We start from the raw sequence: 24,359 nt of genomic DNA, 5'->3' as shown, positions 1-24,359 counted from the left end.
CGAACTCTCTTCATTTAATTCAACGGATCAGATCGCTTTGATGTTCGGTGCACTCAATCGATTTATTGGCCGGCTTGACGGTGAGCCCATCCAACAAGCTCGAAATGGACCTAGTGACAACGCCTTTGGATTTCAAGTGCTCCGCAACAAAGACCCAGAGCTACCTTTGGAGCCATGGTTCGATTTCATTGTGGGAATAAATGGCCATTCGATTGTATGCAGTTAATTAACACAAGCACATTGATATGGTTTTGCTAAACCACACCTGCAGGAAGATCCAGACCCAAATCTGTTTGCGACAGAGGTTCGCAACTGCGCCGGAACCAGCTTGACCCTGGAGGTCTGGAGTGCTAAAGTACGTGGACAACGGTCTTGTATCTCTCTCCTTGCAGGGTTTCGTCTAGCTAAAGCAATCACAATCCTCTGCGCAGGGTCAACGAACACATACCTTCAATGTCCCGATACCCTCCGCCAATCCATCCCTCGGTCTCGCGCTACAGCTTGCCCCTCTTAACTCTACGCAAAACATCTGGCATGTCCTTGCAATCCCATCGTCTCTGAGCCCTGCCTTCCGCGCAGGGCTTCTCCCCCATTCAGACTACATTATCGGAACCCCAAGCGGGACATTACGCGGGGAATCTGCGCTTGGGGAGCTAGTGGAGGACCACCTTGATCGGACTCTGATATTATGGGTCTATAACAGCGAATTTGATGTCGTTAGGGAAGTAGAGCTTGTTCCCACTCGTGGCTGGGGAGGTGAGGGTGCCGTGGGTGCTGAATTGGGATATGGTGCCTTGCACCGACTTCCCGTCGGGCTGGGAGAGGAGGTGGAAGGTCCTGGTGAGGTTGTTTTTGAGACGCGCGATGATGAAACCTCCTCGCCAGTGCCCAATCCTGCTGGTCCTGGGGTAGCCGCTGGAGCTGCTGAACACTTCTTAGTACCGGCAAACATGGCATCTATCCCGCCTCTCGCAGCTCAGACACAAGTCACTTCTCCTCCAGAAGGTAGATCACCTTCGAACCGCCGGGGCAAATCGCGCCACGGGGCGTCGCCCAACAATGCGTTTGATGATTACTTTGCCGAAGGTGAACAGAAGAGTCGGGAGCAGGACTTTGCGCCTTCGCGAAAGGGGACCCCTCTTCCACCACCCCCTAAAGTGGGTATACCACCCCACACCACCGGTACTCCAGCACCTGCAGCAGAAGAACCTGTGGAGGGATCTCCGGGGCCAACCCAATTTGCGTGATCAATCTAGCCCTGGAGGGCTGTATGACATTTTGGAAATATAGGAACATGTCGAATTTTAGCAATGGTAACAACTACATCAAATCCAATGTTTGACTTCGGAACACACATTCTGGCATATACTTTCTCCAGAGCTTCTCTCGGTGACTGTCGAGGCATACCTTACGAGCGCATACCCGCGTATATCCGAGTCTAACAACTCTTCTAATGAATGTGAGTGTGTATACCCTAGGTCCACGGGTACATATACTTTGGAAGGACAGTAGGATTGCATAATTGCAAGACTCTTAAAGATTACCTCGCACATAGCCCAAAAAAATCTTGAAAATTGACTCGAATACCTGCTTGCCCGGGCAGGTCTACAGTATTCTGGGAGCGGTCTTGTACATACATGGTACATAAATCCAAGAATAGCGTTTCAAAGCTGATAAAGATATTATAACTGGAATGTTTCAAGGTGCGTGTATATATAGCTGCAGTAGGTGCCGAAAAAGAACGTTGTCCACTCGAGAAGTAGAGAAAAAGACGAGTCATAGCTCAGTGATTTGAGCATAGAAAAGAGATTTACCCCATTGAATTAATGGGGAAAATGAGAAAAAAAGGAAACCTTGGAGTGTAGCTGCAAAGTTGCCACTATTTCTATGGATGCGAGCGAAGCTGCAGGCTTAGTTAGCTGCAGACCTTCCCGCCGATCTCCCGCCTCATCTTTCAACGCGACCACAACTTCATATCCTCCACCGTTTTTCTGTGATTTGGAGGATTCTAACAAAAATGTCCTCACGGATGCCAGGCCCAGGAGCAAGAAACGACCGCTCGCGCTCCCCAACATCCAGGCGCCCTCCCCGCGACAACAGAGAATGGCGCGACCGACAGGACAATCGGAGCCGGAACGACGACCGACAACCAACGCGGAACATGCGTGACCAGATGCGCATCAACCAGCTGCAAGAGGACGAGCAGGTACGGGAATGGGTCGCGCAGGAAGATATCTTCGTGCTGAAACAGGCCAAGAAGAAGGCGGAGATTCGGGTGAAGGATGGCCGCGCAAAGCCGATCGACTGGCTGACTGTGACGCTTCGTGTGATCGATCCTACGCGCGATCCGCTGGATGACGAGATTGCGGACTCAGAGCTTGACGTGGTGGATCCTGATGGGGTGTTTGAGGGGTTGTCGCAGTCTCAGCTGCAAGAACTAGAACACGATATCGAGACGTTTGTCAAATTGGAGACGAATGCGCGAAATCGGGATTACTGGCAGGTAAGTCACATCTCTGCTTCTTGCAGCTCCTTTGAGTCATTTTCTGAGCTGACCATGTCCTACAGACCATGAAAGTCATCTGTCGAGACCGCCTGAAATCTAATGCGTCGGAGGGTCGTGCCCTGAACTCTGTCGCCGCAGATATCAATCGACTGTTGAGCCCGAAGACATACGAACAGTTACAAACCCTAGAGGTACAAGTGAAGCGAAAGTTAAACTCGAATGAACCCATCGACACAGATTACTGGGAGGAACTGCTACGAAGCTTGACGGTCTGGAAGGCTCGTGCAAGATTGAGAAATGTATACCAGGCCGTCATCGACGAACGCGTTCGTGAGTTGAGGCAGCAGCAGAAGCAGGAGGCTGAGTCGATCCGGGAGAAGCTGGCACCTCTTGCGCCGGTGGCAACTGAGAATGGAAATCAAGTAGACCCAACTGAATTAACGGGACTGGATCCTGACCCATTACTCCAAGTGCGCGCAGAAGACAAAGGCCTCGAAATCATGGACGAGTCCTTGTTTCTTCGACACGTGGCCCGTGAGCGTCAGAAGATCATTCGCATGGGATTTGTGCCTCTCCGACAGCGATCAGCTGAAAAGCCGACTACGGCCATCATCAACCCAGAATCATCTAGCATGGCGGCTCCTGCCGTCTCCAGTCGTTTCTCGTCACTCCCCAATGACGATTTTTCACAAGCAACCAAGGCGTTGTACGAACGGGAACTGGCCAAGGGAGTCAGTGAAAATGAGGAGATCTTTACCGGTGAAGAGGCCGTGAGCACGGCGGCACAGCCTCAATGGGCGAGCAAGTACCGGCCTCGAAAGCCTCGGTATTTCAACCGCGTGCAGATGGGCTACGAATGGAATAAGTACAACCAGACCCATTACGACCATGACAATCCACCTCCCAAGGTTGTACAGGGTTACAAGTTCAACATCTTCTATCCTGACCTCATTGACAAGACCAAAGCGCCGACGTATCGGATTGAGCGAGAAAATGGTCGCAAGCGTGGTCAATCATTTGCCGAGGCTGGGGAGGAAGATACCTGTCTAATTCGATTCATGGCTGGTCCCCCTTATGAAGACATTGCCTTCCGAATTGTCGACAAAGAATGGGACTATAGTGCGAAGCGCGAGCGTGGTTTCAAGAGCACATTCGACAAGGTACGTACTTTTCTAACTCCCATAACGCCAAGGAACTAAGCTCTAATTCGTGATTATACAGGGCATTCTACAACTCCACTTCCAATTCAAGAGAGTAAGGATTAACACTACATTATCTTATTATTACAGACAATTGCTAACTAGAAACCTTAGATTTATTACCGGAAGTAACACCGACATAATCTTCTCTTTCACAAGGGTTTTATGTGGAGGCGGAGGGCAGCATCGTAATGTGTCATGAACGGAGTCCCGGAGTCCCGGTTTGATAGCAATATATAGCTCCCCACCGCACTGGTTGGGTTGTTCGAAATGATTTAACTCCAACTAGAACCTTCCTACGGGATATCTTGATTCCTGTGTCAATATAACCTCTACTTAAACATCAGCTACATCCAACCATCCAGAGCTTACGCCTAATGTAAATGCGGATTGAACTTGCAAACGAGATTATTCATGGAGTTTTTTGGGTCATGTATCTTCCTTTTTGCCTGAGCCCATAGTCTTGTGATGGGCGATTGATTAATCTAGATCTATGAAGCGGCTTATGATTTGCTGGATCTCTGAATCATGGCCTGACCGCCCAGTTGACGGGTTCACCGCCCGGAAAATTTACTGATCTTGCATCGCATGTTCGACTGTCACGATCACACAAATATGAAGCGCAAGACAGATGAGACAGGCTCTCAGGCCAATGGACTTCCTGAGTCCAAGAAACGTGCCCTGTCCAGTGAAGAAGCCACCGCCCGCTTCCGTGAGGGCTTGTTCACTCCCACGGAGCAGCAGAAGTACACTGACGCATATGCTAAGTCGAGCCCGTATGTTCTACACTTCTTAATAGCTTCTCATGGCCTGAAACTGACCAATTCGACCCAATTTAGCTACTACCATGGAGTGATCCACGAATTGATCGAACCATCGTTGTTGCGATCCGTCCGCGAAGAGATCCAAGCGCAGGTGGACTTCACCGAGAAAGAGACCGATATCTATAAAATTTTCCAGTCAGGCGACCTGGCCAACCTGGATGGCCTCGATGATTCCTCGCTGTCCAAGTTGCCATTCCTCCTGAAGCTCCGCGATGCGATGTACTCGGCCCGATTCCGGGAATACTTGTCTGCCGTGACCGGCTCCGGCAAGCTCAGCGGGCGCAAGACCGATATGGCCATCAATGTCTACACCGAAGGGTGCCACTTGTTGTGCCACGATGATGTCATTGGTAGCCGACGTGTCAGCTACATTCTCTATCTGACCGACCCCGACCAGCCATGGCAAGCGCAGTGGGGTGGTGCACTACGTCTTTACCCGACCAAGACCGAGAAGGACGCCAAGGGAGAGGCAGTCACCATCCCTAGCCCGGATTTCAGTCTCTCTATTCCTCCGGCATTCAACCAACTTAGTTTCTTCACTGTCCAGCCTGGCGAGAGCTTCCACGACGTCGAGGAGGTGTACCACCACGCCGAGGGGGAGGACAAATCCAAGAAGCGCGTCCGTATGGCCATTAGTGGATGGTTCCACATTCCTCAAGAAGGCGAGGATGGATACGAGGAAGGCCTCGAGGAAAAGTTAGCCGAACGCAGCAGTCTGGCGCAGCTTCAAGGCCGGGGCGATATTTACGATCTGCCTCAACCACAACCGATATCATGGGAGGAGCCCGAGGTGGAGGGCAAGGGCAAGGGTAAACTGGAAGAGCAGACTGAGGGGGCTGAGTTCAGTGAGACCGACCTGGAGTTCCTAGTGCAGTACCTCGCGCCGTCATACTTGACGCCCGACATTGCCGAGGAGATGTCCGACGCTTTCGCCAGCGAATCGTCACTCAGTCTTGAGTGCTTCCTCAATGAAAAGTTTGCTTCGCGTATCAGTGCCTATATCGAGGACCAGGAGAGACAAACCCTGCCGGCCTCGTCGGAAGAGATCCAAAAACAGACTGAGTGGACTGTAGCTCGGCCGCCACACAAGCATCGATACCTGTACCAGCAACCGTCGGGGGGTGATACCTCAAACCCCATCAAGGAACTGCTGAATGTCGTCTTCCCATCGCAGGCCTTCCGGAAGTGGCTTGCTCTGATCACCGGTGTCGACCACCTTAAGAGCCATAATTTCCTTGCCCGTCGCTTCCGTCGCGGCGCAGACTACACTTTGGCCAGTGGTTACACTGGCGAGGAGCCACGCCTAGAGTTCACTCTTGGTTTGACCCCGACGATTGGATGGGAGAAGCAAGAAGACAATGAAGAGGAATCCGATGATGACAATGAAAATGGAGAGGCACAGACTTCATCCAAGCCTAAAGAGAAGATAGAGGCCGAGGCTGCCGAGCACCCCTCCGTGGGCGGTTATGAGATTTACATGGCTGGCGATGACGATGATGACGATGACGACGAAGAGAACGCGGACCAAGTGCTCCGAAAGAAGACCAAGGCGGATCCTGCTATCTACCGGTCCGCCGGTGCCGACGAGGACGATGGGATTCTCTTCAGCACTCAGGCAGGATGGAACCGACTCAGCATTGTGCTTCGTGACAGTGGCACTTTGAAGTTTGTCAAGTATGTCAGTGCGTCCGCCAAAGGAGACCGGTGGGACATTAGTGCAGATATCGGAGTTGAGTTTGAGGAAGATGATGAAGATGAAGATGAAGATGACGATGAGATGGAAGATGACGAATAGTTGATCCCCGCTATCTCTATCTCTATCTCTGCTCGTTTAGTAGATACCGAACACATGTAGATGATCTGAATATGAAAATTCACGCCATATATATCTTGTTTACGATGTTGTTTCCGCAGTATTCATCTCATCGGTATTCAGATAAGGCGGTATCGGCTATTGCGGAGCAAAACCCGCGGCGGAGCTTTAGAGCCTGAAAACCCCGGACAACTCTTTGAACTATCCCTAAAGCTTTATTTAACTTACGCCAATTGGCCTTGAAGAATTCTGGAGTATGTCATTGAAGTAGCATATCCCTCATCCGTCAGCATTATGGCTCAGCAACTCGACGGGGAAGCCTTGATCTCTTCCCCATGGACAAGATCCCTACTTGTAAGCTATACCATCCCTACGTTCCTACGAAAGGACTTCTTGCTGATTGTTTCCACACCCTTGATAGTCCGGCGCGGTCGCAGGTCTCACCGTGGACTGCTCCCTTTACCCCCTTGACACCATCAAGACCCGGCTCCAAAAAGCACGCGACCACAGCGCACCCCAAGCTCCCCGCCCATCCCTCCGTCAAGCAGTTCGTGGTATTTATGCCGGTCTTCCCTCAGTTCTATTTGGCTCTGCGCCCTCGGCAGCCTCGTTCTTCATCGTGTACGATGGCGTGAAACGCTCCCTTCTCCCTCCGCCAGGCTCCACCGAGCCCCCCTCCCGCAGTCATATCATCTTCACCCACTCCATTGCCTCCTCGTTGGGTGAAATCGCCGCCTGCGCTGTGCGTGTACCCACGGAAGTGATTAAGCAACGCGCCCAAGCCGGTCTCTTCGGTGGCTCGAGTCTGCTCGCTCTCCAGGACATTCTATCCTTACGCCATGCCGCACCGCAAGGCGCTACAATCCAGCCCTCTGCTGCTGGTACCAACGCCTCTTTTAGGTCGGGACCCGCTCATCAGGTTCCGGTGAAACGAGGATATAGTCAGGTCCTTCGGGAACTCTATCGTGGTGCGGGCATTACTATCGCCCGCGAGATTCCATTCACAGTGCTTCAGTTCACAATGTGGGAATCCATGAAAGAGACCTACGTGAAGCGGTACCTTCAACCATCATCTACGTCGACGAGCCCTAGGTCTTTAGCTGAGACCCAAATTCCGGCATCCACAAGCGCTATGTTCGGTAGTGTTGCAGGTGCCATTGCGGCGGGTCTGACTACCCCACTGGATGTAATCAAGACTCGCGTGATGCTTACTCGTCGTGGAGATGGTGGAAATGCGCCTGTGCGGGTCAAGGAAATCATCCGCGGGATCGCACAGGAGGGCATGGGCGCCTTTTGGCGCGGCATTGGGCCAAGAGTGGCATGGATTGGCATTGGTGGTGCAGTCTTCTTGGGCAGTTACCAGTGGGCGTCGAATACGCTAGAGGGAAGAAGGGAGCAGCAGGCACAGGTTTGAAGTAGATGATAGTTTCTGTCGCTCCTGTAATCTCGTCAAGGTCCATGGACCTGTGTATATTATTCTTGCATGAAGATTCCCCAGCATATAGATTTAGAAAAATCCTTAATTACTGTCTCAATCACTCCAAATACGACTGTGATAATCAAAAACAAGAATTGATGCCCTGTATATACTCCCAAGCTGCAAAATCATATCTAGAAGACTAAGACGCATCGCAGATGCGTAGTCTCAGTCTCGATTTATCGCAGTACGAAGATGATAAATGAAAAGTATAGAGACCCCCATATTCAGTTGGTGTACTCTTTCTGCAACAGCTTCGCAATGGTCGTCAGTTGGATGTTGCTAGTGCCCTCATAGATGGCACCAATCTTGCTGTCACGGAACATCTTCTCGGCGATACCCTCGCGGACAAAGCCCATACCACCCATCCACTCGACAGCCAAACCAGAAACACGGCCTGCGACCTGCGAGGCATATAGCTTGGCCATGGCGGCATCTTGGACAAAGTCCTGGCCGGCTTCCTTCTTACGGGCAGCATTGTAAACAAGTGCTCGAGCGGCAGCGATCTCGGTGTAAGCCTGAGCGATCTGGTGCTGCATGCCTTGGAAGTTCCCAATCAACTGACCAAACTGCTTGCGGTCATTCCAGACGTAGCTATTTTGAAAAGAGTTAGATAGCTCCCAATGGACTATGTATTCGGACAATGGATGAGCTTACCGAGCAGCATTCTCCCAAGCGCCAAGAGCCAGACCCGTCATCTGGGCAGCAATACCAATCCGACCCTCGTTCAAGATATTGATGGCATATTTGTAACCTTGGCCTTCCTCGCCGAGCAGATTGCTCTTGGGGATCACGACGTCGTCAAAGTTCAGCACACAGGTGCTGCTGGCGCGGATACCAAGCTTCTTCTCCTTCTTTGCGACTGAGAATCCCGGTGTTCCCTTCTCAACGATAAAGGCCGTGATGCCCTTGTAACCCTGGCTGGGGTTCAAGTTCGCAAAAACGAGGAAGATACCAGACTCCATGGCATTCGTAATCCACATCTTTGAGCCATTCAGCTTGTAACCATCTGCAGTCTTCTCCGCCTTGGTCTGTAGCGCGAATGCGTCCGAACCAGACACGGGCTCAGAAAGACAAAAAGAGCCAACGGTACCGGTGCTGAGCTTAGGCAGCCAAGCGCGATGAGACTGGACATCTCCGTACCGCATAATCGCCGTGTTTACGAGGGTGTTGTGCACATCGACCATGACACTGACACTAGGGTCGACACGTGCAAGCTCCTCGATCGCCACGATTGCAGCAGTGAAATTCATGCCCGCACCACCGTATTCCTCAGGGATCTCAATTCCCATCAGACCCTGCTCAAAGAGCTGCTCCACAAGGGTCCCGTCCATAGTCTCAGCCTCATCCATGTCCCGGACTTTGGGGGCAATCTGCTCCGATGCGAATTTGGAGACCGAGTCGGCCATCATGGATTCGATATCGGATAAATGGCTGATCGGCGTTGGGGTGAGTGAAGAGAGGTCATCTCGCCGGCGGGGGGTGGTTGAGAAGGCATAGGCACTGGAAAGAAGAAGCACAGGTTAGTAGGTGAACCGAATCGACGGATCATATTGAAGGCAGCATACCTCTGAAGAGGCCGGTAAGTAGCTAGGCGTTTCGAGGGTAGGCGGACTGAGGGCGTACGCGACAAGGATCGCAAAGCGCGAGAAATAGAAGCCATTGCGACGGAAAATGAGTGGTGAATGGAGGAAGTGAGAAAGTCCAGAAGATGGGACAATCACAAGGAAGCTAGAGAGCCTCGGTTATCGGCGGGACTGGGGATCCGCGGGGGATGAGGTAAGTGGGGCCCATTGAACCTAGGCTATTATGCGACTCGGGAACATGGCTCGACCAAATTTTACTGTAAGAACAACTGTCTGGAAACAATGCATCATGGAAACCACCTGTTCCCTGTAATTTGAATATATAACGCCGGAATTGTAATGGGACAATAATGTACTTTGTAGAACCCCGTAAACAGATCGAAGCCGGACTATGGACGAACCAAAAGATTATATGCAATGGAACCTTTCAGGAACCAGACCTATGTACACAAAGAGAGAGAGAGAGAGTTCTATAAATCAGAGGAAACTTCACGTCCGTGACCTGCGCGGATCAGTGGCATCCTGTCGTCGCCACTCGCGAGACTCCTTCGACCCCAAGCTACCCACACCTCCCTCAAGCCGTCGCTCCCAGCCGCCAAGTCGAATGACAAGACAAGTGGCATTGTCACCCTCCTTGGTCACCTCGGTAGCAAAGCTGACAACATCACGGGCACCTTGCTCAGGGGTCTTGGCTTCTTTGATAATATCAACGACTTCCTGGTCGAGAAGCGTGCCGCTAATGCCATCAGACATCATGACCAGGAAAGAGAACTCGGCGGCACCCATCTCGATGCGGTTGATTTCGGGCTCGGCGGAGACACCGATCCGCTTAGACTGTACGTCACCGAAGGCGCGGGTGTTGGCAAGCCCGCTCATGCGCTCCTCGCCGAAAGAGTCAGTGACAAAGGTTGCGGCATAACGGCGGAGGCGAGCAGCCTCAATGGGTGAGGACGGATGGTGGTTGGCTGTCAGAGGAATAGCCTCGCCGGTGGCTGTTGAGCAGAGTAAGACCTTGGTGTCCCCCACGTGCGCAACAAGGAGACTGGAGGGACCTGCCGGGTGCCAAAAGGGGGGTTGGGCTGGGAGGGGAGATCATGGCAATGCTCCCAGTACTACCACCCTTGAAGCGCGAGCGGCCGCCAATCTTCGGTGTCCTAGTTAGGCTGGGGGAGTGGAGGATTTCGTCTTCATTGAGAGGCTTCTCAGCTAAAGCCAGATCATCATCCCGCTTGGCTGCTTGCGCTTTCACAAAGTCCAGATCAGCCCGCAAGAAGGCATATTCCATGACCTCCTCAATAGAGACGCGGTCTGAGGATGCGGCATCCTCGGAGTCGGCCCCATAGTAGGCGAAATGAGGCGGCTTGAACCGTTTGAAATAACCACCAACTAAGCGCCTCCAGCTATTCACCAAATTTTTCTCCAACTCTCCGATCCGACGTCGATTGCCCTTCTGCATTAGTGGCAATGAAACGGATGAATCAACTCCATTCGTCAATGGCTGATCCGGTCGTAGGCTTGATTGAAACTCGAAATTGGCGGCAGCATTCTGAATATACTCATGCAAATAATCTCTCAAGAATGCACTGCACTCCGCGCCTCCATGGCCATCAAAAATGCCAAAGTAAAAGATTTGTGGATCGCCGTTGGCGGTATCTGCGGCGCGAGATTCACGAGGAGAGGAGATTGAAGAGTGTCGATTGATCGTTACTGATGTTGGGGGTCGCTTTGCAAATGCCGGTATGTCAATTACACCGGCCTGGTACGTATCTTCATTGGCTGGTCGAGTGCCACGGGCGGTGACCGCGCCGAAGTGATGCTTCGCACTGCGCAGGGGAATCCGGACTACAGTGGTCTCGCGGTCAATGAACGCCTGGAATGACGTCGGTGAATGTGAAGTCTCCCCAGTATGTGGCACCGACTCGGAACGCGGGAGTTTGTGAAAGGGCGAGGTCGGCCCCCGAGGATCGGGATGAAGTGACGACGAAGGAAGGTGGGTAACAAAATAGTCGCGGAATTGGGGGCGCTTTTTCGGGGTAGGAGGCGTGTCGGGCGGCGTAACTTCTGAGCTGTATAGTCGCAATCTTCGAGGGCGGGAGAAGGGTGCTAGATTCAACATCAGCAACCTATCGGGGAACTTCCACCAAAGGGAATAGGTTGAGGTTCACATACTATAACAGCTAGCCAAGGTCCAGGCCCGGCCTGTTACTCGCCTCGCTGAAGTGACAATCATGAATGGCCCATGGATCGCGAGAGGTGTAAGATGAAAGGAGATGGGGGAAGCCAACATCGTGGGGGGAACCGGCTGGCCCGAGCGTCGGCAGATAAGGCGACACGTCCCGGCAGATCTATCAACCTATACTAGTATGAGCCTGCTCACCTTCAGCTTGAATTATCACTATAAAAGCCCTGAGAATCCTCCGTCTGAAAGTATAGCCACGGTGGAATACTCAATTTGTTAGTGCTAGCGGCTGTTCCGAATATCCATTTTCAAGCTAATTAGTCCAAATACTCTCCACTGAGTCCACTATTCTATAACTCTTTATATACAAACAATGTTCTATATCTAAAAAATCTGGGTTTAAATATGTTGATGAATGGACAGTCTGCCCCATACCATGAGATATTCTCCGTTGACCTGCCTTGCACTGTTTGTAGGGTTCATTGTCTGCATCCAGTTTGAATGGCGTTGCTAAACTTACGAAACTTCTTGATAGAGAAGTGATCCTACGACAGGTACCCATTTCAGCATTGGAATATGGTTTTAAGCTCCAAAACAGCAATTTTGGCCGGCTTAATGCAAAAGATTTATCAATCTCAGAATCAGTTCGTACCTCTGCACCGATGCACGCATTCTGATATGCCATTGAAGGCAGTTGATATAGTCTACTGTATGCTAATGCAGAATATTTGTCGAAATCTATATTTCCAATGTGATATGGCACTTTCAAGGTTGGGGATTCTGTTGAAATCATTTACTTCTCCCATGTTTTTGCCTTAAGGCATCAAACCACCCCACCGATAAGATAACCCCAAATTTTTTTCTTGGATGGAGGGGCACCCACACTCACTATGGCCGACGATTTTGATACTGGTGACTTGTTTCAGGACCCTGAGGGGTTCTACCCCGAAGAGAAGCAGCCCACATTCGCCGAACACCAGATGTTGTCCGGACAGACGGTGCGCGTGCGTCTTGTGGGCAGTCACCCACTTTACGTATGTTCCCCATGTGGAGGTCCAAATTGTTTCCTTTGGAACTCATGCTGACTCACTTTTGACGGTTTAGGGAAATCTGCTATGGAACGCTGGCCGAACAAGCGCACATTATATCGAAGAACGGGCCGATTCACTCATCCGCGGCAAGGATGTCCTGGAGATTGGTGCCGCGGCGGGCGTCCCCAGTATCGTCAGTGCGATCCTAGGGGCTCGCACCACAGTGATGACTGACTACCCAGACCTGGATCTGGTGTCTAATATGCAACATAATGCGGACCTGTCGGCTGGCATGATTCCGTCTGAGTCGCGACTGTACGTGGAGGGCTATGCATGGGGCAAGACCGTGGAACCGCTCCAGGCGCATATCCCTTCCGCCCAGGGGGACAGCCCTGCCAGCTTTGACGTATTGATCATGGCAGATGTGGTCTACGCCTGGCGTGAGCATGGGAATTTGATCAAGACCATGCAGATGACTCTGAAGAAAAGCCCCGCGGCTGTGGCTTTGGTCATCTTCACCCCCTATCAACCGTGGTTGTTGCCGCAGACCGAGAAGTTCTTTCCGCTGGCGGAGTCGAGCGGGTTCACAGTGACTAAGATCTTTGAGAAGCTCATGGATGATGTGTTGTTTGAAGATGACCCTGGTGTAAGTACCTCTCCACTCGCGTGGTTTCCTCAAATACTGAATATGTTGTAGGACGAAAGACTTCGGCGGACGGTGTTTGGATATGAACTCCGGTGGGCACCAGATCAATTGAAGGATAATGCTTGAATTTTAGCATGATACCCTAGTTTTTATAAAAGTATACAAATAGACAATGTTCAGCGCTGCAATTGAAGTTGACTTTTCAACAATTGAGACTAACCGACTAGATCCTTAAATACGTGATTGGACTAGACAAGGCGACATAGGAAAGGATAGATTGCTTTTCTTAAATCCTCTTTCGTTCCCATCTTGCTGTCGTACAAATGCTCTCTTTTTCATCTAGAAAGATGTGGCACCTCACACATCAGCAAATATGAACCAAGCATACGAGGACTTGGCCTATGATATGGCACGCCGCTACATTCAGCTAAGATTAACCAAATACAGCATCCAATAAATTTTGAAGGCCATACACCTCTATTGGAAACGTCACTGACGCGGGAAAAAGGTACGCCGCCCTAGATCAACCTGGGCAGCAGATCTCCACTTTATCAGACATGATTGGCTTTTGTCGGCAAGACCCCTTCTTTCAGAAGTCGGACCGAGTTCTGATTTCAGAAGTTCCCGACAGTACTACGTCAATATACTCCGCATTTTAAGAGCATTGAAATATAAAGTCCCATTGAACCCCCACAAAGAACATGTTGGAAATTTTCCCCTGAAAGAGAAAATCATGGGGTCTTCTAGACATCTCTCAAAATTGGCCATTCGCACAGCTTCAACAGCTGCCGCCCCTACGACCAAGGCTGCTGGCGATATCTCATCGGTGTTTCCTAGTCTACAACCAGGCTACCAACCGGAGCCTCTTCCGTCTCGATTCAAAGATCTGAAGCAAAGACTATTTGAAAAGAATGAGAACGCTCTGAGAGAAAGTTGGAAGAGACTTCTCCCGAGTTTAGAGGAGGAAGCGAAGAAAATCAAGTCCAAAGGAAGTGAAGTAAGTAGGAGCCATGATGGTTCAAGGTCGAAAACTAATGAACCAAGATCATTCCATCTGTGCAATATTCTGATATTGTGTCCGGCAAAGTCCCCGAGGCGACTCTGAAAGAAATCCGCCATCGAGGCAGCGTAGTCATTCGAAATGTGATACCTCGGAATACGGCCCTTGATTACAAACAAAGAATCCGTGACTATGTCACTGCAAATCAAGAGCGCGTCAAAGCCTTCCCACCGGATTCGCCGGCTGTTTATGAATTGTACTGGACTCCATCACAGGCGGAAGCTCGAGCGGATTCCAATGTGCTCGAAGCACAGCGATTCTTACAGCGACTATGGCACTCATCGGACCCAGACACAAAAGTCTCGACATCCAACCCACTCACGTACGCAGACCGACTGCGAATCCGAAATCCGGGAGATGCCAAGTTTACTCTGGGGCCCCATATAGATGGCGGATCTCTTGAGCGCTGGGAAGATCCTGAGTATGCCAGTGTATACAGTAAGATTCTCGAGGGTGACTGGGAACGGTATGACCCATGGGATGCCAAGCATCGTCTGTCGGCAAAGATGGATCTATACAATGGCGCCGGCGCCTGTTCAATGCTACGATTCTTCCAAGGATGGCTCTCCATGTCCGACACTGCACCCGGCGAGGGCTCTCTACACGTCTGCCCCATGGTCGTACATAGCACGGCCTATACCATTCTGCGCCCATTCTTTGATGTGCAAAGCCAAGAGCCTAACTTGGATGCTACTTTCCCCGGGTCTGTGCCAGGAGCCTGTCAAGAGTATAATCCGGTGACACACCCGCACCTTCAGCTTGAGACAACAATGGTACCGGTCCCTCGGGTTGAACCAGGTGACTTTGTCGCCTGGCACTGTGACTCGCTGCATTCAGTAGACAAGGAGCACCGAGGCACAGGAGACTCGAGTGTCATGTACATTCCGGCCACCCCTTTGTGCGATATGAATGTCGAGTACCTCCTTAAGCAACGTCAGGCAGCTCTTACCTATTCCCCGCCGTGGGACTTTCCCGGTGCTGGTGGCGATGGCGAAAGAGGATTTCATGGTGCATTGGACTGGTCTACCTTAAATCCTGAGGGACAAAGGGCGATGGGTCTCGGCATTACCCCTTGGAAGGTGGCGGAGGCGATGACGGAAGGCGAGAGACAGGCCGTGAGATCAGCCAACGAGATGTGTTTCAGAGCATAAGAAACTAATTTTGGGCGGTGGAAACAACCAGTGACTCGCAGTGTACTGGAAATAGCCGGGCCGAAGAAACACTCACACAACCTTCTATCATCACTATATCACTCGTCAGACTTTAAGTCTCCAAGCTCTACATCTTCAAGCTCTACATTAAACGAACTTGAATTGCGAAGATACAAAAGAAAGGAGCAAAATTCGTAAAGTAAGACTATTGCTGAAGAGAGAGAAGGGGGGGGGGGGGCAACAAAGATCTAGTTGTGGAGAGAAGCTCTGCCCAGTCTGGACCTAGATAAGAACACTGGTGTGACCGCACAAGGACGCAATTGTAATCTTTATGAAGAGGCATGAGGACTTGTGAACGTGTCTGGGTAGCCCCGCTCGAACTGATCTGACCCGACTCGCTTGCGGACCAGTCAACTGCTGGCAATTGTACAGCAGAATCTTTTGTAGCATCGTCCACTTAGTTCATCCATTCTATTCACGATCAATTTAAAAGGCTTTAGCTTATTACGTTATAACTTTTAGTTGCTAATAACCATTAATTTTGAACTCCCCATAAACCGACCAATTTGATTTAGAAGATCAACATAAGTTGAAGCGATTAAGTCCTATGCAATGACAAGGAAGTAACTAATAAGCCAAGATTAGGCAAGAAGCAGAAGGGTATATGCCCAGGTATTAGCTGACTTGCAGCCTATGCAAGTGGAGATCTCAATTTACACCTAGGATGCTCCAAACATCGGAACTTTTCAAGCGCCTGAAAAAAAGACGCAGCACACGGTAGTTCAACTCAATTCAATATGTAATATAGTCAATGAACGAATGGTTGAGCTGGTGATCAAACAACTCATGTTACCGCTTTTCTGCGGATGAGTGTCGTAGCGCTCCTTGTGCTATTTGGAGTCTGATGAAATATAGCATCTCGTAGTTGATACCATGAAGATTGTGTTCATGCTGCTTGAAGTTCTGATTGAGAAACTTAAACCTTGACTAAGCTTGCTTAAGGTAAGGCGTGAAGGTCGTATAGGTCTTCTCCCACCCCGCAGCTCCGGGAAAATCCAGCACAGGAGGAATGCCAAGCATTTATACTGCGGTCTGTGCCCACCTGTAGTTAATCCGGTTGTCGGAATTAGATTCGAGAGAGACGGGACTGATTTTGCAGTAGGGGTCTCTTTAGAGGCGGGGTCTACCATGATGCATCCAAGTTTTGGCCAAGTGCAGGGGGGCGTAGCATACGGGGGAACACTCCGCTGAATCCATCGAATGATTAATGCCAAGCTTCTCCGCAGGATAAGATTGGCGAATGGTTTACTCAAATTTCCCCTGATACGTTCAGGTCAAGGCTCCGTGTATCTGCCAGACCACATATAATGCTTCATTGGTGGAAGGTATGCAAACTACCACCTTGTCTCTTCCTGATCTCCAGGCTCCGTCAGGAGATGTCCACCTCAAAAATATTCATGCCAAGCAAGCCGGGTCCAAATACTCCGTCCTCTGAAACCTTGGCCATACTTGACGGACACGAAACACAATGTGGACATTGAACTCCTGTGAGGATAATTAGTGGAAATGAAATTTCTTGGCCGAGTCAGCTTCGCCCTTCATGGCTCCATTTAGCTGCTATGCTTGGCTGCTTGGCTGCATATGTTGAAGACTCCGAAAGTTGAGGGTGCTCGCTGGGACAATGTCAAAGCCTTAACTGAACACAGAAATGTTCCAAATTGACTTGTTTCATGTCTCTCAATCAGCCATGGAGTCAGCAAAGTAGCCTTTCTATTACGGAAAATTGCTGTCCACTAGTCGAAAATTGTTGTCTCCTCTTCAGTCAAGAGCCGGATATTTTTTTCCCCATTGCTTTTTGCCTATATAAAAAGCTGGGAACGGAACATGACCATGCAGACTTCCAAACCGGTTTTGTATTGCCATTGCTTTTCATCTTTCTTTCTGAGTATCTTTGCAAATATTTTGTAAAGCTCGAATCATAACTTATCGATTCCTTTCACCTCCATCATGATCACTACAAGAATTGTTTCTGCCGTCGTTGCTGGCTACTTTTGTAGCCTTGCTCTTGCTGCTCCTACTCTCACCACCGATGATGTGACCAAAGCCGTTGATAAGCGCGCCACCGTCAGCGATGCAGCCTTTGGCTACGCTAGTCTGAATGGTGGCACAACTGGTGGCACAGGTGGTACTACTACCACAGTATCTTCCTACGCGGCCTTCACCGCTGCTGTCTCTGGCGACAGTAAGAAGGTTGTTTACGTTTCTGGACCGATCACAGAGACCGCCGACCAGGTTAAGGTCGGAAGCAACACCAGCATCATTGGAAAGAGCTATACTGCTATCTTGACCGGTTTTGGCCTGTATGATCTATTCTTGGTTATCTAGGAGTTGAGGAGTGCATACTGACCTAGCCGCAGCCTGGTCAAAGAGGAGTCGAACGTTATTATCCGCAATCTAGGTGTCAAGAAGGTCCTTGCGGATAACGGCGATGCCATCGGTGTTCGTAAGTTTTTCTAGAACCTTGGAATGCAGAACGTTTCAAAGTAATGCAGAACTGACCACTATGTATTCCGTGCAGAATATTCCACCAACGTCTGGATTGACCACTGCGATGTTTCTTCCGACATGGACCACGATAAAGATTACTACGATGGTCTGATTGATGTAGGTGATCCTAAATTGAAAAAAATGCCCAATGCCCGATATAGCAGATTTAGACACTGACGGCCACAATCCCCATCACCAGCTCACCCACGCTGCCGACTATATCACCGTTTCTAACACATTCTTTCACGACCACTGGAAAGCGTCCCTGATTGGCCACTCTGACAGCAACGGCGATGAAGACACTGGACACCTCCGCGTTACTTATGCTAACAACTACTGGTACAACATTAACTCCCGTGCCCCCTCCATTCGCTTCGGAACAGGCCACTTCTACAACAGCTACTTCCTCTCCGTTAACGATGGTATCAATACCCGTGATGGCGCTCAGATTTTGGTTCAGTCTAACGTCTTTGATGGAGTTGACAACCCTCTCTACTCCACTGATGACGGCTATGCTGTCGCCACGGATAATGACTTCGGCGATGGTGAGAATACTGCGGAGACTGGCACCCTGACCACCGTTCCTTACTCCTACACTCTGCTTGGATCTGGAAATGTTAAGGCTGCTGTTTATGGCACTGCGGGACAGACCCTTACTTTCTAAGCAATGTTGATCCAGTGTTTAATACTGAAATATGTGAATGGAATGCAAGACTACTGGTATCTAGGTGATAGCCCTGGAGTACGAGGCCATGAAGGCAACAAAGGTAGTGGACAAGTACGAATCTGATCTAGATAATTTATCATTCATTCTTTCAAACGGTTCTCTGAGTACGCAGCTAGGAAGCCAATGCAGGCTAAGCTTCTTTTATTTGAACCCATGAACCACCTTAAAAGGTTTTCAGGTTAATGCTCAGTCTCCGGAGCATGTCATTCAGTCCAAATAATTCAAGAGACACACTACCCAGATTCAAGGTTTCAGAAAAAGTGACGCAGTGACCAGTGTATTTGTAGGGAATGCAGCCAGTGTTATTTTATACATTTAGAAATGACCAGTAATATAATATTTGAAGGCGAAGCCTAGACCTGTCGCAGTTTTAGCCTTAGTCACGCGGCCGGGAAGATGCGCTCTTGGCTCTCGTTCACACTTTCCGCCAAGATTGTTGTTCCCATGCCTAAACCATGGCTTTTATCCCTGATATGTTTTATATCACTCCCGCTCATGGCACCAAGCTCATGTGGCGTACCTCTGGCGGTGGACTCTTTGTACTTTGAGCCTGCGCTCGACCCGAAGCGGCGGAAGACGGGAAGCGGCTTTAGAGATGAGAGAGAGCCAGCAACAAGGCCTAAATTGAACTCGATCGCCATCCAGTATAAAGACGAAGCTGAGTCATCTGTATATGCCAGTCAGTATGCGTCTATGATTAGAGCAAGTTTTGGGAAGAATTTCTTACAGGTGAGGTCTGTGGTGCCTATTCGCAGGTAATCTAAAGTGCTGAAGCGAACGACGGGGGCGATACAAGCGATGATACCTGGAGTCATTATTAGCACTCCTCGAAAGCTCGAGCGTGGCATCGTGTCCACTAACCTGTCCCAAAGATTGCCATCAAGGCCACAATCTTCCTCGTGGGCATATTCAGTTGGCATAAAATCGGCATTGGCGCAAGCAAGATGATCACGTCCGAGACAAAAATAAGCACTGCTTGATATAATACAATTTGAAACAGTTTAAATTGAGAGTAACATGTCGCATTTGTCACGGTCATGTCGAAGGCAGCCCTGCCATTTTGCTAGTTAATATTTGCGGTAGGAACTGCATGGGAAAGAGCTGGTGACGTACCTTGGTGGGTCACATTGGGTAGCCAGAACGATAGAGCCAGAGAATGAGAATAAAAGTTGGAAAATCATCAAGCCAGCGGTAAGCCAATTCATCCAGGCTAACTGCAGTCAGCGCCAAGTCGGGAAGAGAGACAGGAGACGGCCATGGGGCATACTTTTCACGAAGATTCTTCGTAGAAATAGCAACAAGCTTATCTTAACTGACAAAGAGGCGTAAAGATAGAGACACATGGCCGTATAATAAAGCTATTCAAAAACGCACACTCAGCAACATGTCTGGATAAGAGCACGGAAGAAGAGCAAGAAGGGTGATAGTACCTTGAGCCAGATTGCTTTATCTTCAAGAGACAAGTTGTCGAAATGTCGGCCTTCGCCATAATACACGATAGCAATTCCTAATCCATTGAAAGATTGTGTGATGACCTATTATTTGATTCCTTTAGCGTTCACAGTGAAACCAGAGCTGCTATTGAGGGCCTGACTGGAACATACCAATGAGATGCAAACCGCGATATCATCCATTCCAAACCGCTTGAGGATGAATGCCCTTGCATAGAGCTGTAGTGGAGATTAGCTCATGCAGCGTGGCTGTTTGGACCCAATCTTAGCAGGGGTCCTACCCTTAAACTGCAAATTATGATGGACAGGAGTCCGGTGCTTATAATCAAGCCATATGTGAGCGATTGTCGATACTGCTCGTCTGCTGACAGACTCGGCTCTGTCTCTGAAGTAGTCATGGCTATTAAGATGGTCAGGGGCGTCTCAGCATAACGGCTGCGTCTCAGGCGTCGAGTGAATGAGAGGCTGTTGCAAAAATCGCATAAGGAGTGTTCGAGTGCCTAGTATGCCGGGAGAAAAAAAGCAGCAAAAGACTAAAAAGCTACGCTTTGGATCAGCATTTGCGGCATAAGTCAATTGTTCCCCGTTCTAGGCTTACCCAAAGCGCCGATCCTTATTTACTCATGAACTAAGTACAGATTCAACTAAGGCCAAAAATTAGGCGAGGTGAATGACTCCCAACCCGGGTGGACGGATGGTGGATCCCGACCACCAACGGGTATGTGTTGCTGAAAAGGGAAGGATCGGCGCTGTCAATAATCTGAGTTCTAATTCTGACTCTTCGCTTTCGTTGACAATTTCTGAATCTACGAGACAAATAAAAGACTGATGATAACCAATTAATTGGGAGCTATCTAATACCCCATTATAATGACATTTCGAAAGGAACATTAAGTTGTTCCACTTCCCAGACGTAGCCCGTGTTTAGTAGCCTAGACCTTGAGGTACTCCACCATGCGCTCGAACCCCGAATCAACGATGGGGCTAACCGTTAGCGCTTCCTGCCAGTTTCAAGACTTTTTCGGCATTAGCATTGCACAAAATAGGCTAGATACAGGGGCAAAACATAAAAAAAAAACATCCACTCAACTCGGGACTCCCGGGAACAAATTAGGGGGTCCACGAGTTCACGCCAAACGGTATATATCGTCTTTCCTCGGCAACTTGGGCGATGTTTTAGACTTGAAACCTGACCTGTATCTATTCCCCCACAGTAAAGGTCTTTTTTTTTTTCGACACTGAAACCCGTTAAACCTTGGCACAGACGTGATAATAGTGATGGCTTCGCCCAATCAAATGTCTGATGGGTTCAAGATCCTCATAGCTGGCGGGAGTCTCGTGGGTCTTGGCCTGGCCTTGTGTTTTGAGCGCGCTGGTATCGATTATGAGCTTTTTGAGAAGGGAGATTTTGCCCCGCAACTTGGGGCCTCTATAGGACTTCATCCGCATACGATAAGAATTCTGCAGCAGTTGGGGGTGTGGAAAGACATTGAGAAAGAGGTGGTTCCTCTACAGCACCGCAAACACTATGCCGGCGACGGTTCGTGTTTTGAGGACTCGCATGTGCTAGTCAACATTGAGGAAATGTAGGTGCATTTGATTCCAAAATTTGGCAGGCTGTCGAGAGCTCTATTCAGAAATAGATTGACCTTTGTTATCAACTATAGTCTCAAACGTCCCATTATTTTCATGGAGCGATGTAGGGCCTTGGAAATCCTGCATAGCCACGTGAAAGATAAATCGAAGCTGCATGCTCGAACTGCGGTCATTGGATATGAGGAAAACGCACAAGGAGTTATACTCACCACCGAAGATGGCGACCACCACCACGGCCACATCCTTATTGGCGCAGATGGAATCCACAGCAAAGTGCGAAAGTTGATGGCAGATAAAATCGAGCCAACCAACAAGACTCTCGCCAAGGATATCAACGAGGGTTTGTCCAGTCTCTTCTTAAATCCGAAAGCCGCCCAACTGACATACCTGGAAATCAGCCTTTACAAGTCAATATAGCTGCATTTTCTCTGTCTCTCGTAACGACCCCGAAAACCAATTCCTGCCTAATGCGATGGTCCACAACGTGTACTACGACGATTACTCTGCTATTGCAGCCGCTGGCGTTGAAGGGCTTGTGTTTTGGTTCCTGTTTATCAAGAATCTCGAATCCACCAGAACCCCTAATTGTCCACGCTTCACCGACGAGGATGCAGAGGAATATATCCAGAAGTATGGAAGCTCTCTTGTAGGTCCTGGTTACACCGTGAAGGACCTTTGGGATGCCCGAGTCAAAGCCACAATGGTCCCCTTGGAAGAGGGCGTTATCAAAAAGTGGAGTCATAATCGGGTGGTGTTGATGGGTGACTCAGTTCATAAGGTTCGTATTGCCTCTCAAACGTCAGACAAACATAATCTGAAGATCTGACTTCTTTTCAAATTGCGACAGGCGACAGTAAACCCTGGATTAGGTGGCAACCTAGCCTATGAGGGTATCGCTAGGCTCACCAATGGTCTTGTGCCTTTGCTGAAAGAGGACCCTTCACCGACACTTGAACAGTTGACCGAAGTTTTCGATCAGTATGTTGCCGGCCAGATGCCCCGAGCGGAAACAGTCGTTGGTATTTCCGGTCAAATTACGCGATACGAAGCCCAAGAGAGTTGGATTCTCAAATTTGCAGCCCGCCACATCGTCCCCTACGTCAGTGACGGACTCAAGGCCAAGCTGTACTCCAGTTTCTCTAAAGGCGGACCTTGGTTGGAATATCTTCCCTTGCCAGCAATAGATGCAGATCTGGTAAAAGCCGACAAGAATTCGAGCAGGGGCGTCGCTGGAAAGTGGATTGCTGGAACAATCATGGTGGGCACTGCTGCTATCCTCTGGCAAACATGCCGAGGTCTCTTCGTTGGCCAGATCACCACCTAAAGCGTTCTCAGCAAGGAGGAACTAGCAAGGGAAGAGAAGTAGGATTCAGTGGGATTAACAACCAAAACAGAGGGTTCGGCTCCCACGGCTTCCAGAGATTCTATTCATGCACTTCTCACTTGTATCAAATTTGGATGACTCTGGACCTGGAGAAATATGAATCGTTTGTTTTCTAGGTGTTGTTTGTTTGTGACAGCCCGGAAACACTCTCTACCTATTTCTGAATATTACATCAACGACCCTGATTAGTGTTTTCCGATAACGGCTTTATGACAGCTCGTGCCAGTGCTATTGGGTCAGGTGACTCATATGCCACTATATCCCTCCATTCAGAGCAGCTTAGACTTCTTCCTTCTTCATACCAAATGTTCACACCGCATAAATTCTGTACAACCTACCCGTACGTCCGTAGAAGTACCATAGGAAGTTGGCGTCAGATCATGTTTTCCGCCGCCCCATTCTCAGCGCCTTCCTTGAGCAGCATCTCAACAATGGCTCCATACCCCCTTCCCGGCGGCATATGATAGTTGTGTCAGATCTACCTTATTCTTCGCTTCAATATTGTCACCTCTCCCTATAAGAATCTTCAAAATAGCCCTTACCCCATTTGATAGCGTCGGAAATAAGTGTCCGGTTATCTTTTTTTTTAATCTAAATTCTTGCAACCTTTTCAGGCAGCAAGTCAATAATAGCCGTATACCTCACCTAGATTGTTCAAAATACTGGTCTGTTAAATCGCATTATCAGTTATGGTTGTAGGGCCTCGCTGAAAAGGCATTATAGCAATAGTCTCACACCCCAAATGATATAGAACTTCGGCTAACCGACCAATTCTCCACCAGTACATCATCGCAACTCTTCTCAGACGGCGAATGGGACGTCCATCACGACACCTTGGCACGTAATACTCCGAGCAGAACCTCGTCATCAATTATGGCTTGGTCGATGCTAATAAGATATCGCGGAAAGCTTCCCTACGGCCCAACCCGCCACCTCAACCCACCACCTGCATCAATCAAATGATTTAACGAATTCAAACAAGAAGCTGACACCACACTTCAAAGCTCAAGACACGGCCTCTCAGATGGTGCAAACAGCAGCTGTCTAAAAAATTGTATCACAGACCTGGGCGGGGGAATAACACCGGGTAATGCAGTACCTAATCGGCACAGAAACCGAGACATCAGCCAAGCTCGTAGAGATGCATGCGAGCGGCATCCGCGGCATAAGTGTCATTATACC

At 49.5% G+C, this 24,359-nt stretch overlaps 12 protein-coding genes across 12 annotated transcripts; 8 read left to right on the top strand and 4 right to left on the bottom strand.

Annotated features, from left to right (window-relative positions):
* Positions 1-40: 40 nt before the first annotated feature.
* On the top strand, positions 41-1,247 carry N7503_000030 (uncharacterized protein; the record flags this gene model as incomplete). The annotated part of the gene is made up of 3 exons (XM_057059591.1): positions 41-214; positions 272-355; positions 432-1,247. The coding sequence occupies 3 exons, from the start codon at positions 41-43 to the stop codon at positions 1,245-1,247; spliced, it is 1,074 nt and encodes a 357-aa protein (XP_056926514.1).
* Positions 1,248-2,005: 758 nt separating this feature from the next.
* On the top strand, positions 2,006-3,964 carry N7503_000029 (splicing factor cactin). The gene is made up of 4 exons (XM_057059590.1): positions 2,006-2,503; positions 2,569-3,666; positions 3,728-3,760; positions 3,820-3,964. The coding sequence occupies exons 1-4, from the start codon at positions 2,018-2,020 to the stop codon at positions 3,835-3,837; spliced, it is 1,635 nt and encodes a 544-aa protein (XP_056926513.1). The 5' UTR covers positions 2,006-2,017; the 3' UTR covers positions 3,838-3,964.
* Positions 3,965-4,293: 329 nt separating this feature from the next.
* On the top strand, positions 4,294-6,324 carry N7503_000028 (oxidative DNA demethylase; the record flags this gene model as incomplete). The annotated part of the gene is made up of 2 exons (XM_057059589.1): positions 4,294-4,481; positions 4,545-6,324. 2 exons carry the CDS (start codon positions 4,294-4,296, stop codon positions 6,322-6,324), a joined length of 1,968 nt encoding a protein of 655 aa, XP_056926512.1.
* A 312-nt stretch (positions 6,325-6,636) lies between these two features.
* N7503_000027 (S-adenosylmethionine mitochondrial carrier protein) lies at positions 6,637-7,756 on the top strand (the record flags this gene model as incomplete). The annotated part of the gene is made up of 2 exons (XM_057059588.1): positions 6,637-6,696; positions 6,764-7,756. The coding sequence occupies 2 exons, from the start codon at positions 6,637-6,639 to the stop codon at positions 7,754-7,756; spliced, it is 1,053 nt and encodes a 350-aa protein (XP_056926511.1).
* A 261-nt stretch (positions 7,757-8,017) lies between these two features.
* Positions 8,018-9,500, bottom strand: N7503_000026 (acyl-CoA dehydrogenase). The gene is made up of 3 exons (XM_057059587.1): positions 9,388-9,500; positions 8,477-9,322; positions 8,018-8,413 (listed from the first exon to the last, which is right to left on the bottom strand). Exons 1-3 carry the CDS (start codon positions 9,480-9,482, stop codon positions 8,047-8,049), a joined length of 1,308 nt encoding a protein of 435 aa, XP_056926510.1. The 5' UTR covers positions 9,483-9,500; the 3' UTR covers positions 8,018-8,046.
* A 394-nt stretch (positions 9,501-9,894) lies between these two features.
* Positions 9,895-11,692, bottom strand: ptcA (type 2C protein phosphatase PTC6; the record flags this gene model as incomplete). Its single annotated transcript, XM_057059586.1, is given in 3 exon segments — positions 9,895-10,447; positions 10,458-11,508; positions 11,575-11,692. 3 exon segments carry the CDS (start codon positions 11,690-11,692, stop codon positions 9,895-9,897), a joined length of 1,722 nt encoding a protein of 573 aa, XP_056926509.1.
* A 764-nt stretch (positions 11,693-12,456) lies between these two features.
* Positions 12,457-13,387, top strand: efm7 (putative nicotinamide N-methyltransferase Nnt1; the record flags this gene model as incomplete). The annotated part of the gene is made up of 3 exons (XM_057059585.1): positions 12,457-12,618; positions 12,689-13,261; positions 13,313-13,387. Exons 1-3 carry the CDS (start codon positions 12,475-12,477, stop codon positions 13,385-13,387), a joined length of 792 nt encoding a protein of 263 aa, XP_056926508.1. The 5' UTR covers positions 12,457-12,474.
* Positions 13,388-13,994: 607 nt separating this feature from the next.
* On the top strand, positions 13,995-15,472 carry N7503_000023 (DUF1479 domain-containing protein; the record flags this gene model as incomplete). The annotated part of the gene is made up of 2 exons (XM_057059584.1): positions 13,995-14,258; positions 14,306-15,472. The coding sequence occupies 2 exons, from the start codon at positions 13,995-13,997 to the stop codon at positions 15,470-15,472; spliced, it is 1,431 nt and encodes a 476-aa protein (XP_056926507.1).
* A 2,007-nt stretch (positions 15,473-17,479) lies between these two features.
* N7503_000022 (pectate lyase family protein) lies at positions 17,480-18,683 on the top strand (the record flags this gene model as incomplete). Its single annotated transcript, XM_057059583.1, has 4 exons — positions 17,480-17,832; positions 17,890-17,975; positions 18,051-18,136; positions 18,219-18,683. 4 exons carry the CDS (start codon positions 17,480-17,482, stop codon positions 18,681-18,683), a joined length of 990 nt encoding a protein of 329 aa, XP_056926506.1.
* A 443-nt stretch (positions 18,684-19,126) lies between these two features.
* N7503_000021 (uncharacterized protein) lies at positions 19,127-19,677 on the bottom strand (the record flags this gene model as incomplete). Its single annotated transcript, XM_057059582.1, has 3 exons — positions 19,127-19,413; positions 19,474-19,551; positions 19,608-19,677. 3 exons carry the CDS (start codon positions 19,675-19,677, stop codon positions 19,127-19,129), a joined length of 435 nt encoding a protein of 144 aa, XP_056926505.1.
* Positions 19,678-20,122: 445 nt separating this feature from the next.
* On the bottom strand, positions 20,123-20,595 carry N7503_000020 (uncharacterized protein; the record flags this gene model as incomplete). Its single annotated transcript, XM_057059581.1, has 3 exons — positions 20,123-20,281; positions 20,351-20,416; positions 20,479-20,595. 3 exons carry the CDS (start codon positions 20,593-20,595, stop codon positions 20,123-20,125), a joined length of 342 nt encoding a protein of 113 aa, XP_056926504.1.
* Positions 20,596-21,475: 880 nt separating this feature from the next.
* On the top strand, positions 21,476-23,117 carry N7503_000019 (FAD-dependent oxidoreductase; the record flags this gene model as incomplete). Its single annotated transcript, XM_057059580.1, has 4 exons — positions 21,476-21,783; positions 21,865-22,133; positions 22,192-22,571; positions 22,641-23,117. 4 exons carry the CDS (start codon positions 21,476-21,478, stop codon positions 23,115-23,117), a joined length of 1,434 nt encoding a protein of 477 aa, XP_056926503.1.
* Positions 23,118-24,359: the final 1,242 nt, after the last annotated feature.

Source organism: Penicillium pulvis, assembly GCF_028828015.1.
Source record: "Penicillium pulvis strain IBT 33274 chromosome Unknown contig_10_segment0_segment0, whole genome shotgun sequence".
NCBI lineage: Eukaryota > Fungi > Ascomycota > Eurotiomycetes > Eurotiales > Aspergillaceae > Penicillium > Penicillium pulvis.
This window is presented reverse-complemented; position numbering and strand designations above follow the sequence as displayed.

Coding starts and splice junctions, on each gene's coding strand:
- N7503_000029 (XM_057059590.1), top strand. CDS start 2,018: ATGTCCTCACGGATGCCAGGCCCAGGAGCAAGAAACGACCGCTCGCGC. Junction 2,504..2,568: donor GAAATCGGGATTACTGGCAG/GTAAGTCACATC, acceptor CATGTCCTACAG/ACCATGAAAGTCATCTGTCG. Junction 3,667..3,727: donor TCAAGAGCACATTCGACAAG/GTACGTACTTTT, acceptor GTGATTATACAG/GGCATTCTACAACTCCACTT.
- N7503_000026 (XM_057059587.1), bottom strand. CDS start 9,482: ATGGCTTCTATTTCTCGCGCTTTGCGATCCTTGTCGCGTACGCCCTCA. Junction 9,323..9,387: donor ACTTACCGGCCTCTTCAGAG/GTATGCTGCCTT, acceptor TCTTCTTTCCAG/TGCCTATGCCTTCTCAACCA. Junction 8,414..8,476: donor GCTTGGGAGAATGCTGCTCG/GTAAGCTCATCC, acceptor TTTTCAAAATAG/CTACGTCTGGAATGACCGCA.